The following is a 14408-nucleotide window of genomic DNA, read 5'->3' as shown; positions in this document are numbered from 1 at the left end:
TTTTTTATCTAAATTAATAAAACATCTGAAATAATTGATTTAATAAATTTAAATAATGTGTTTACAATACAAATAAACGTGAAAACATACCATTTGTAGATAAACATGCAAAATTTTTAAATAATATACTAAGTTTTCTCTTATTGGTTATAAAATATAATCAACTACAGTTAAGCTACACATATAACATATTACATTTAAAAATATCTGACCCATGCAGAATCATGCTACAATAACTCACATATACATACGTATATAATTCATTGTGTTACAGTATTGTGTTGATTTTGAATTTTTATCCAATAATTTCGTCGGAGAAAAGCATGTGCAATTCTCATATGTAAATCGCATTTAAAAGATTGATACGCCCGCTCATGTGCACAGGTCATATATTAATATAGCAGAAATATATTGCACTATGTCCGACTTAACGACACGCCTAATGTGCATACAATTTGGTAATCATTGTGCAATAATTCGATAATTATTATGCAGTGGCTAAACCTCTGTTCCAAATTACAGTCTGTATTTTGTAACGAGAATTATAGTATTATTTGGTACGCTCATACGGGAAATTCTTTTCAAGAGAATAACGTTTGTAGAGTACTCAGAGACATTATTTTAAACCAACATCTTCATTGCTTAACGATGTAGAAGTCAAAATTCTCTAACTTAGCTTTTAAATCTATGTTAACTTAAAAGTAATACTATATTTTATAAAATTAGTCACAATAAATTATGACTAATTTTATAAAATTAATATTAAATACATTGCTTTGCAACTTTGTATACTAAAGGGATCATAAGGTCATGACTTTTACGAAGATCTTTTAACATTTAATAAAAAAAAGTGCTGAAAATTGAGTATTAAAAGTTTCAATATTCAATTGTAAGATAATGCTTTTTATTGTACAATAGGCAGAATAAATTGCAAAAAATTATATATTTCTTATATAAAATATATTCTTAAATTGTATATTCTTTCAGTTGATGTAATTAGAATTACTTACTTATTATATACTATTGTACTTTTTAATTTTTATAAAACTTGATATTTTTGTTGGGAAAAAAATTTCTTTAATTTGGATAATCTATTACAATGAAAAAAACATATTTTCTATAACAAATATACATTTGATAAATAACAATTTATCAAAATGTAATAGTTGATAAGTAACATTCTTCATTGACATATTTGTATCGACACATCGCTAGAGAGATAAAATCTAAAAAATATAATAATTTATGGTTTATAAGAATAAAATCAATGTGTAAAAACATATTTTCTACAACAAATATACATTTAATATTTATCTATTACCTATTTATTTTTTTTCCAATGATTTGATAAGATGTAAAAAGTTTTGATAAGTTCTAAAAATAAAATATATGGATAAGTTTTATATACATATATATGATAATGCAGGAATTTCAAGTTGATAGAACAACATCATCAATGCAAATTGTGTAATCCAAAATCATAATTATATATATATATATATATATATATATATATATATATATACAGACCAAAGTTCTAACATAATTTATTGGGATAAAATGCATTTAGTTAAGCCCTAAATGTTGGTTAGTTAAACGATTGTATGAATTATATAATAGCATATTAATAATTGATTATATAACCCTATGTTAGAAATTAGATCAGGGATGATCTGCGGAAAATCTGGACAACCAATTAATCTTCTTTATGTATTAACATTTATTATCATGCGCGTCATGAAAATAATAATAATCCGAATTAAATGTACAAGCTTACAAAGAATAATTGTATTATGAATTAAAAATTAAAAGAAAATTATGTTTAAATGCTATATTAGACATGTACAAACAAGCCATTATAAGGTGTAAGGCCGATATTAGATGTCGATTCCAGGAGTAATATTTTCAGTCGCATTTAATAATTCATAATTCATTGCATCTTAATTTTCACCCCTTCTAATGATAATATAATACAAACCAGTTGTTATAATAAAATTATGTACACAAAAAGGATGGAAATGAGAAAAGCAATTTAATTAGCGCATAAGTAGTTAAATTACTTTCTCTAACTTTCCAAAAGAATAGGTTTACACACTTGGTAAAAATTATAAAATTTTATGAGATGTTAAAGAAAGAATATAATGGATACTTTAATTTGATTGTGTAGATCGATTAACCTATTTATGCTGAGACATGTTGAGAAGCGTAAAATAAGGTTTTTCAAAAATATTTCTTTATCTAAAAATATTTATAAAAATTGTAGAAGAAATGTTATAAATACTTTTTATATAAAAGAAAAGAAAAAAAAATGATAGAAATTTGGCAATGAAAAATATTATTCGACTAACATCTAGACAGTCGCACTCTGATTTGAGCCAAAATCGATAGGAAGTCACTCTAGAATGGCAGAGGAAGGTCATTTAAACTACTTGTGGAAAAACAGTCATGCGAACTGACATCAGTCAGTTATCAGTTTATACAGTTATGAAAAGTATTATGTTGGTTTATAAGAAGAATTGAATCATCATATAACTTTTGGCACTTTTTCTATTTAAAACACGGTAATGAAGTGAATTATTTTTACTATCAATTTATGACATTATAAGTAAATGTGACGCATTTTGTGCACCTATTTTAAAAAATTTTTATTATAATATTAACATTTTTTACTCTGTAATAATATAATTATTACAAAAGAAACATATGTTAGAATTTGTATACTTTTAATAATGATATCTTTGATAATAATTATTTTATACCTATAAAATGTATTTGTGAGAAATGAGAGAGACTATCATATCGAATATTCTGTTAGCTAATATTTTTACCGCATTGGAAGTCGGTCAACCATTATTCTGCGTCAGCTTCCAGAAATCAAAGTAAGTACATCGTGAAAGGTACTTAAGTGGCTTAGTAGAGATCTCTTTTTATTTTTGCATTTCAAATACATAACGTGATGACTATGGTGATAAGATTTGCACGACGACTGATTACCCGATATTATTAAGCCAATACTTCTATTTCGCGGACACTTTTGCACATCAGGAATAATTATAAAACTTTGCCGTCTGAAAGGAAAAGGAAATAAATTATAAAAGGCAAATTGCTGACGTAACACAATGAAGAGATGCATAAAAGTATATATAAATATATTTCACAATGGTTATGACGAAATGATGTAAAGTTAGCGCTTGAATTAATATATGTATGTGCATAATTTATTTTTTATAGAATATAATATTTTTACCGAGCGGAAAATGATATATTTTCGTAAAATTACAATATTTTCATGAAAGTACACAATACACCTTTTCACTGTGGAAAACAAAAGGTATAAATGTTATAATGACACATACACATACACGTTTTTTGTCATAACTCGTGCAAGCTTTACAATATTGAAGTAAACTTTTATTAAATTACAATTCGCTTTTTTGTTGAGAAATCTTAAAAATTTTACATCTCAAATATGTTACAATTTCTTGCAAAATCCATCAGTGTTGAATTTTGACGTTTTCATGCAGACATAGACATCTATGCTTTCATCACGACACATATCGATGCAATTCCGCAAGTAGGAGTAAAATTTGATTTCCATCAATTTAACTAAGTAACGAAGTTTCTGTCGCGCCCATCCAATTCGAAAAGTGGAATGGAACCCCGTGTCGATTCGCTCGCCCGTCACCATAAAGCTTATCTGTCTATGTGTCATTCACGGTAACAATGATTAGTCACAAGTGTCACAGGCGTATCTTTCAAACGTACGACGACAAATGCAATTTGTTTTTGCAATTCTCATTCATTCTTGCGTATTTACGCTTCGGGATTGTATGGGCGAGAGAGTAGATGTACCAACATATTGTCTCCCATTGTAATCTAGCGAAACGTTAAGCCATGTAATAGATACGAACCTTCTGTTGAATATTAGTTTAATTACTTTTGGCGACGTTAAATAGATATTCGTGGACGCTACGAATTTCGCGAATAATCCAATTATACAATTTTATTAGACTCTATATATATATATATATATATATATATATGTATACTATGACCTACGATAATTACAATGTTTAGTTCTGATATTTATCATTTGTTATAATAATAAAAAATATAGCCTTATATATCCTTTCTTTTCTTTTCTTAAAGGTCATTATAGTCATGTAGCTATATATTTCCCTTTCTTTTCTGTTCTTGAAATAAACATTGTCATGAGATACTTTGTTATATCTTTTATATTGTTAAACATCTCCCTTACGAAGACTAGTCTCTTGTTGAAAAGAACCCAGCTTCTCATAAAATACTCAGCGTTTCTACTACAAAGCGCAAAGCAACGTTACACTCCAGAAAATAGAAAGGTAAGAAAAAGGATTAATCTTGTACACGTCCTTGTTGTAGAACGTATCTAACGTTTCTTTAATAAAGAGCCAGCAGCTTAGTAAAAATGCATGCCATGCAGTTAACTATGATATGCTGAATGTCTGTCATTTTACAGAAATGACTACCCCAGTCCTATAAAGCTCGAATTTTTAGACTTTCATTGCACGATATTTTTAGTGGTTGCTTTTATTAAGAAAAGAATTTTTGCGCAGGAAGTTGTTGAGTTTGCACATTCGAAAATCAATACTCAAAAAACATATATACAACGTAAAGATGTTTGTAAAATAATAAACGCAAAATTGTATTTTTTATATCATTTTATAATAGTTTTCTGAAGAAAAAGCTATTACACGTATCGAAAAATATAGATGCAATATAATAGGGAAGATTATAATCTTTTATTAAAGTTATTTACGATGTATCGCGTAAACATGTTATGAATTCAGAAAAGATTTGGTTGCCAAACTTGTCTAGTTATTTTATTAGCTCGCATATTTTACCCCTATAATGATTATCGATCAACTTGGGAGACGTTATAAGATTATAGTATTTCTGTTGCTTCTTGGCACGTATTTCCTCACGTCAAACGAAATAACATATGCAACTTTCCAGAGTTATGAAAGCGTAATGTCTGGCTCCTTTCGTATTTTGCAAAGTTGGAAGAGTGGAAAGTTAAAGGAGATATAATTTATACAATGAATTTTCAAGTTTTAATGAAACAATTCTTTCTCTAATACAAATAATCGTAATAAGACAGAACAAAAGATATCAGACATAAAATATTATAGCAAAGAATAATAGAGGTTTCTGAATGGAACATTTTATTCCCAGGAAGAAATTCTTTTTTTATAAATGTTATACATGATGTATATTAGATTTTCTACATGCTATTTTTCCGCATATAAAGCATTAACAGAGAGAACTGTTGTCATTTCTATATAAAAATGTTTATACATATGTATGCATGCACACACGACTAGTTCACTGAGATTTTCATAGTAGAAAGCGTATATTGCAACATCATTTGATAAAAAATTGAATCTCTCCCTAGCGTGCTTTCAGTATTTATGTTTCAATAGAGATAAACGCACATGAATTTAGTATATAAATTGCTTCAAATTGGTATAGGGTACAATAATATTTACGTTCAAACTCTTTAGTGGAGAAAACACAAATTATTATTATTTACTTTAGTAGTATAATCTTACGAAAGAGGTAGATTTTTAGTTAAATCTCTTTCGGTCTTGGGGAGATGTGTTATGAGAATAAAAAGATCTTGTTAAATTTCTCACGCGAGAATATCATTCTATGAAACGGATAATTTTTTAGGAACCGTCGAAGATTTTATTCAACCTCGTGTTTCTATTTAAAACACTATTCGATGCGGAAGAATATTTGCGACCGTTTATCGATCCGGCATATTTCTCGCTGTAATGGCTCCGAAAGTATCCAACTCGTCCCCGGAGGAACTGCGCGTCCTAAGATTATTCGTTCGCGTTTTAGGAGTGTCGTGCAATGAAGATCATCCATCATAACTAGCTCATAGTAAAAACGCGCGGGGATAACACGCGTGTTATGCAAATCCGTCGAATCGATCGTGGTATTTCCATAACATTGCGGTAGCATGGCAGACGGTAACGTGGTATCCGACGGAACTGCATTTACGACCCTTGCGATTACTCGACGATGTTGGAAGTGCCGTTAGAAGCAACGGATGTATCGATCGCCTCTAAAGAGCGTATTTTGCATTGCAACAAGCATGATTAGGTCTCTGAAGTTACAGCCGGGAGGGAATTGTCATCATGAATTATTGCATATTTTCTCGAGGGATATGTCGCAAAAATATATATATATATAATGACAGCTTGTAATATGCACACTTGAATGTCAACCAGTAACATTTCGTAACATCTAGCGCACTTTATATTTTTTTAATCAAATATGCTATAAATAATACTTATTATTATATCAAATGTTATAAATAATATTTTTTGTTAAGATTACTATAATATATTCTTTTATTACATTCTCTGGAATAATCTTTCAAAGTTAATACTTAAGATTGATTAAGAAATTCTATATTAAGTATCCAATAATTAATAACGTTAAGTATCCAATAATTCCGGCTAATACTTCAAAGCTGGTAAGATATAATTAAAATTTTCATCGGAGTTTCATCATTTTGAATTCTTGTCTATGGGCGTGCTAAATTTCAACTTTGTGCACGCGACAGATAGCAAGCGTGCAGACTTTAGCTTAAAGTTCTGAAGTGCTGTGATATACGATATAGTGTGGCGGTTATCACGGTAACTGCATTTATGATCTCGTAAATTTATACGCAATATTTACGTCGGTCGTTGGATGCGTGGCGGCTTTTCGCAGGAAGCTTGAAACATTAATATCACACACCAGTTATATACGCGCATATTATTCGACGCAGAAATATTGTGTTAAAAATATCCGCGTTTAGTACGTTCGAGTAAAATTTAATAAAATGCGGAACATCAAATCCGAATATATTTATTGGCTCGTCGTTTTCCCCGAGGATACGATGTTTATTAAATCATAATTAATGTCCGTATTAATTCACCGATATTACGTAATTATTTTACGAAATCTCTCGCGCATGAGGTAAAATGCCGTTTAATCTTCGTTCGAATATCAACTCCGATCTCTTGATTAACGCAAGCCGCATGATACATCATAGCGCTTCTAACTGCGACCTGACGATCGGGATATGCCATTATTGGGTCAGGCACGATAAGTAAGTTACGTGTTACTGAATTTCTCGGAGACTGCGAACGAGCGTTTCTCACGACACGGCATTTAAGAAGCCGCTGTTAGGAATAGCTTGTTTAATACCCGCGCTCTTGGGATTATCTACTAGGTGGGATAATCTACTTAATACTCATTTAAAAGGCGTCCTCTTAGACGCACAAAGGAATTCCCCGATGTTCCTTCGTAAAAAATTCAATGCTTCGGCGAGTAAGAAATAATTGGCGGATGCACACGTGCTTTACAGTGTAGCAAGTACTAGCTTTTACCTCTTTCTTTTTCTTTGTTCGTCTGTTTCTTCGTGCTTCGTTATACTCTCGTTTGTCTTGTGCTCTTCTATCCTTACGGAAATTTAACATTGCGAATCATTGAGAAAAATACAGTAATTAAATACTGGCAGTATTTCAGTAACTTTTTAATTAATACTTGATTCAAGCACTGATTAAAATACTGGATAAAATTACTGATATTAATATTGAGAATTATTGATAAATATTCCCTAGATATTTCTCTGTCCGATTTTCCAAAAATCAATTCAGTATCTGAATTTCTCTGGAGATCAGAAATTAAACTGATAGAAATATAGTTATTACAATCTTATTAGCCGCATTTTGCAGGCTTTATAATCGCTCATGACAAAAACTTGTTTACGAATGTAGATAGTGAATATCATGTTGAGTTACGGTAAACAAATGAGTTATAATCTTTTGAAGCATTTGACTTATTGCTATTGAAATATTAATATTGAAATATTAATATCAGCTTCTTATCTCACAAATAATTGACAGAATTAACAGTGCTTTGCATAAGTATTTTATCATTGATACAGTATTATATCTTAATATTTTAATATTAATGTTAAAACTAAGGCAATATTTAATCACTGAAATCTTCAATGCTGAAATGCTTGTAATTACTAAAAGCTCAATAATTAAGTCACTAGAAACTATTGTACATTAATAATTTAGGTACTCAAAAGAAGTAATTAATCACTAACTCATTAGTGATAATAAATTTCTCTAAAGATATAACGATGAAGAAAAAGTTGAAGAAAACTCGATGGTCGAAAAGTAATTGCAGGAACAATATCCTGATACTCTGCTCGTTAGATTAATTGCATTTGGAATTTGCAATCGGCCTTTTCTACTACGCTATTGTGTTCATAGAATCCAATTTCGCTTTTATTTTCTTCCTTCCCATATATGTAAATACATGCATATACACATACAGCTCCCTCTATCTTTTTTACACGTAGTATTAAATCTTCTCATATCAATATATATGTATGTATATATGTGTATATATATATATATATATATATATATATATATATATATATACATATATTTGCAATGATTCTATGTGGATGTTATTTTCCAATGCTCGCGTCTTGCTGAACTGGTGAAAATGTATTATGAAATATCGGTTCTTCGATGAAGACGAACATGCGATGACATCTATTATATTAGAAATATCTTGAAGCGCGTTCTTCATATAAGATTTCTCTTTTCATTTGAAAAGATTAAAACGAAAGTAGAATAAAAAGATCGTGCAATGTGCTAAGGATTGTATTTTGAAGTAATACTTTACTGAGCTAATACTTCACGACTAATGCTTTTTTTAGATCTGTAGAAACCGTCAGTCTTAGAATGTATTCTCCGTAACGCATTAATAATTCGTAACATCCGCCCTTCGCGATCACTTATTCATCCGCTTTATGGAAACAGTTTTACCAGGCACTATTTGCAAGCATTTCTAATTGAACGGAGGAATATTCGGCTGTGTACAAGCTGTGAAGCAATCTTACATTTCCCGCCTTTCTGTCGGACTAATTGCTCTTGACCCTTTTAACTCGGAACTGCGCCGAATACTCGTTTCTGCATCATCACAATAAAGTATACATATAGAATGTATACTCGTCGATTTATTGAAAAAAAATAAATTTAATAAGTAAAGTTTCAAGGAGATATAGTTTTGGCGCAAAATAAAAATATTAAATTTCCAAGAAACGATGAAATTATAATTATATATGATTAGTATAAGTATATATATTATTCTTAAGTATATATTATTCATTATTCTTATGCGAATATATTATATGTATAATTGCAAACGAGAATCATATTATAATTATAAAATTTCGACATCTTATTTAGAATTGCATTCTACACATTTATTGATTTTCATGACACTATTCAGTGGAATCGCACACACTCGCATTGAAATTGTGCTTCAGCCATAACTGCGAACTGGCAATCGGGTACTCGAATTGCGGTTATAATTTTCAAATAGCCACGTTGAATGTGTCAGTTTGCACTATTACGGCATGAAAGAAATATTTTATAAAGTGACTGCGGAATCTGCAAAGACGTGATGCCGTTTATATTTATTAAATAGAAAGTTTGACGTATCGAATTTCTCTCCAACGTATCTGTTAATTAGAGTACTGTATTAGAAATGCCGGTTTATATACTACTGTGTGAATTCAACAGTATTTGTTTTACGGTTTATGGTCTCGCTTGAACTTTTATGTTATGAAAGTTCAATCGATAATAAACTGGGCTTGGCTTGTTCCGTCTAATGTTCGTTTCAGTAATATTTATCCAAAGCGGCCAATGTATTCATTAAATTTTGGATATTTTAAAAATTCGTTATTTTTATTCCTATATAACCTTTCTTTAATTATATTTATGAAGAAAAATTAATTAATAAAAGGAAAATAGAGAGGTATTTTGACAAAATGTTTATTGTATTTATCTCAACTTAACTTTATTTAAAATAAGCAATATAACTAAATAATGAATTTTTGCATTTGTTCGCCATCGTTCAAATTTTGGGAAAAATGAATGATATTTGCGTTCTATCTTTTACAGGAGAAATTACTTTTACTGCGCAAAATTATGACAATGCAATGCAATGCAGTGCAATGCAATGCAATGCAATCGACCAATATCGCGGGTCACTTTCACAATTTTACCCAATATAAACTTCATTACGTCTCGTCCTGATACTTATTTCTGCAAGAAACTACTCATTTCCACTCGATTCATCGTATACACGCGAAATTGAGCGCTGGTAGTGAGTGGGCTGTGGCTTAACGCCTCTTGGATTTGCACCCGACGTTATCGCTTTAAGTGCCGCTTTCTCGTCTCCCCTAATCTGCCATCAAACGCCGTTAACCCTCTGAAATACCAATGACATTTGCCAACTACAGATATGATCATGCGAAGGGAATCAATCCAACGTGATTGGATGGACGGAAAACTCTTCGAATTATCGCGATTCAATGATCAAAAGCGTACCGATAGCATCTTGATGATATATGTGTATAATGTACGATACACATTGACTCAATGGACATAATCCTCATAAGACGTAATCGGGAAGTAATCTTATTTTTTCGTAACACATTATCGGCAAATTAATATCAATCTGTTTTTCGTTTAGCAAAACTATTATTTTTAGCTATCGAAATTCATGGATATAAGATTTTCTATAATTAGAAATGCTTATCAATAATATATTTCATATCTTCAAGCGTACTACGTAGTCACGTAGATGCTGAAGCTGCAGGAAAGGAATTACGGGGCATTATAGGAGGGATACGCATTACTAGAAGATACAAGACTTCCGTGCCAAGTTTAATGTAGAAGGCTTTGAAGCAAGAAGCTCTGTATCTTTCTTCGCAAGACAAGGTTTCGAAATATTGGCCGTTCGCGTGAGTCGCTAACGCGGTTTGCTTTCGCGTGGAGAAGGAATTTGGAAACTCCTGCTTTCTCTAATGGGGACGGCAGAAAACTTTTCGTTGGGATTTATTATATATTTCTGACCCAGTTCTCAATGAAAAACTGCTCTGATTCCCAAGTGATTGCAGGAACTACACCCGCGTTTAACGAATGGGAAATTTGATAGAAATTTCTATATAAAACAAAGCGAATGTGGAAAGTCTATGCACCATTATAAATAGAAATAATAATTGACATAAATGCTCCATTATCAACATATATGTTTATAATTAAGCCGTGAGAATCATTTTGCTGAGTTATAAATAGTATAACATATCAAAATATTCATAACGAATATTGATAATTATTTTATATTTTCACCTGGTAATTTCGATAATTTATTTCATATTCTTGAAAATGCAATCAAATAAATTAAAGCAAATGTCACCTCAATTCATTGTTCCAATATTTAGGTCGACGTGATAAATATAAATTCAACCATCCAACGCGCAGATACTGCACATCAAAACGACCTCAATTCGGCGTCTCGTTTATCACGATCGTCGGCGTCTTTGAAAACGGAATTCGGTCGCGTTCAAAATCCGCGGTTATACCGGCTTTAGAGCAGCAATAGTGAACAACGAAATTTTCGCAACAAAGGGACGTACATAGACGACAAAATAGAATAAAACCTTGAACAAACTAAACTAATTGCGTATCATCTGCACTAATCCGACTTTGAACTGATCGAAAAGCCATACAAAAAACAGTTGATTCTTCACATTTGAAGTATTTCTTAGACGGTGGTTCTATGTGTCCCACTTTTATCTAAAGATTGGGGAACGATATATATACATGCAACATCTATTTGTATAAGTTTCGCTACTACATCGACAAGATATTAATATTATTAATGCATGCTGGACAGAGTGATAAAGCACACTGCGAAGACACCATGTGAGGATTGTGTACGCGACTGTGTAGCGGAAGCTGAAGAAATAGAATCGTCGTTTATTCAATACCGAAGGGTTCGTCAAGAGGGTCACCGCGGCTCTTAGGTGTTTCAGGTTAAGTGTCTGTGTATCCTCGAGATCGTCACCGTCTTCTCCCAGAAGCGACGACGTTATTTGAACCGACGATTGTCGCGGCGGCTTGAGCTCGTCCTGCCTGATCCTCGGGATTCTACGATGATCCGCGTCCTTGCTTTCTTCCTTGCGATCTAGTTTGAAGCGCCTGCTGGAGAACGGGCATGCCATTTTGCAGATGCACTGCTCTATTGTAGTCCAATAAGAGGATCTTTCAGATTATCAACGAAAAACGAGCGAGCACGCGGTGTTAATTAACGATAAACATATCGCGCGTTATATTTATCAGCGATCAGCTGGTGCAGTCTGAACTCTGTGAACGTGCTATTCCCTAGCTTTATATTTTTTTTTACCGCACTTCCTAATGAATCTCGTATAAACGTCGTGCTTCTCTACGCTATCGTTTGCAATTTTCTCATGTCGCTGCCCTAAGCGGCGCGCGAACACGTGAGACCAATCCGAAAACCTGCCGCTATCAACGCCCTAATGAACGTTTCCTCGATCGTTGCCGTCACGACGTTGTTGATACTAGCATTAATGACGACCGTCGAAAATCTCGTCATTCTCGATCACCCGTTATCGCTTACTGCACGTAGTGGAAGAAAGCCTTTCGTCGCACCGCGACGCGTTATTCGCGCGCACGCTATCCGGCGTCATCTACGACCTCCGTCGGGCCGGACGCGGCGCACGCGGTTGCATGTTAACGTGGTGAACTCGTTGGGAGAACCCTCTGATATTTGTTTATCTAGAAAATTTAGATTCTTTTCTCTTCAGCACATTTCGCGGAGTCGCAATCTTTCGTCTCACCGCTCGTAATTCTCGGGACGTCGAAACTACAATCCAATTGCCTGACAACCGTAATTCGCGCGCGGATTCGCCCCGCTGGGGACGCGGTGGATGTCACGATAAATACACGACGTGACGACGCGCTATGTACGTTGCCGTGCTGGAGCGCGTAGCGCCATACTGCTCGCGGATTGACCGAGGCGCAACGAGCAACGCTCCGAGGCGACGGGGAGGCAAGAGCGACGAGGAAAGCACCCAAGCGAGGGAGAGTCGACGGCGTAAGGGACGCGCGGAGGGTGAGAGCGCCACGATGGAGGGCAGTAGAGACGCCTGCGCGTGTTTTCCAACCTCCCTCTCGAACTTCACCGTGCTTTCTATCCTCTCTCCTCGCAGGTCATAGAGAAGGAAATCTATCTACCTGCCTGCCTGTCTGCCTACCTGCCAGCCTCGCTTGTTTGCTTACCTGGTTGACCTGCCTTGCAGTTAGCTACTAGCATTTCCGTACGGTTTACTGCCTCTTGGAGATTTTCAGGAATTTAGTGTGTATCTCATTATTCATTATTAACTTCTGCAATTTTGCCGCAACGGCGTATCTAGTAGACGGATAAAAACTCTGTATGCATCCTCATTTATTTTAGAAATTTATTGAACATTAAATGTAATGCAACATTAATGAAATGTAAATCGCGTGCGATGCGAGTTTGTCATCAAAATTCGAAAAAACAATTTAACGTATTTAACGATGATCTAATTAAATACATAGTAAAAAAAGATCTGTCATGCAACAAATATTAATTAATACATTAATTAATACATTATTAATACAAATATACTTTCTACTAAAATTAATCGATACATATCTTAGCTTATATAGTATATATAGTTTCTATGTAACATTTTCTACCTAAATTACTTTTTATCACTTTATTTTAAAACTTTATAATTTCCGTTTTTTTCCATAATCAAGATCTTAGTGTCATTATCTTGCATCTCTTAAAATAAAGTGGTAGGTTAATATTATGCGTTCGTGTCAGACAATATTTATCGCGTAAATTGGGGTATCATAACTACATATTCACAATATTTAATTCTTGGAACTCCTGAAAGTTCCGGAAAAAATTGTAATATCAGATATTTTCAGTTAAAAACAGTTTTCAATTAGAGATAGATAGATAGATAGATAAATAGATAGATAGATAGATAGATAGATAGATAGATAGATAGATAGATAGATAGATAGAGAGAGAGAGAGAGAGAGAGAGAGAAATTTTTTATGATTGTAAATAAATATTAAATGTTAACATTTTTTTAAACAAATTTACATTGACTCACACGATGACTAATACTAACATTCCATCAGAGAAATAAAAATTGAAAATTAATTAATCTTTAATATATTACAGTAAATAGCTATGAAAATAAACGATTTTGATGTAAAAGAATAAATATTAATTTTGATGTAAAAGAATAAATATTACAAATTGTTAAATCACTTTCTAATAGCCTCTAAACCTCTTTCTTCTTATTGTTAGACTAGCAAGTTATTTACAGTAGATTTTATATTTTTTTTTATTCTTATATGACTGTCTTTTTACCCTGTTTTATATTACACTGGACACAAATCTTCTTTTATGAAACTATAGCGTAAACCCATTTG

At 32.5% G+C, this 14408-nt stretch overlaps 1 protein-coding gene across 1 annotated transcript in view; it reads right to left on the bottom strand.

Moving 5' to 3' along the window:
- The window catches only part of Gycalpha99b (guanylate cyclase 1 soluble subunit alpha 2), a 28934-nt gene extending 15958 nt beyond the window's left edge, over positions 1-12976 (bottom strand). Inside the window, exon 1 of the mRNA XM_072900723.1 lies at positions 11903-12976. Within this exon, the coding sequence (XP_072756824.1) occupies positions 11903-12136 (234 nt within the window). The 5' untranslated portion in view covers positions 12137-12976. The remainder of the gene's footprint in view (positions 1-11902) is intronic.
- Between the last annotated feature and the right edge of the window lie 1432 nt (positions 12977-14408).

The sequence above is a fragment of the Anoplolepis gracilipes genome, chromosome 1 (genome assembly GCF_047496725.1).
Source record: "Anoplolepis gracilipes chromosome 1, ASM4749672v1, whole genome shotgun sequence".
Classification (NCBI taxonomy): domain Eukaryota; kingdom Metazoa; phylum Arthropoda; class Insecta; order Hymenoptera; family Formicidae; genus Anoplolepis; species Anoplolepis gracilipes.
Note: the sequence above shows the minus strand (reverse complement) of the source record. Positions and strands in the feature narration are given on the sequence as shown.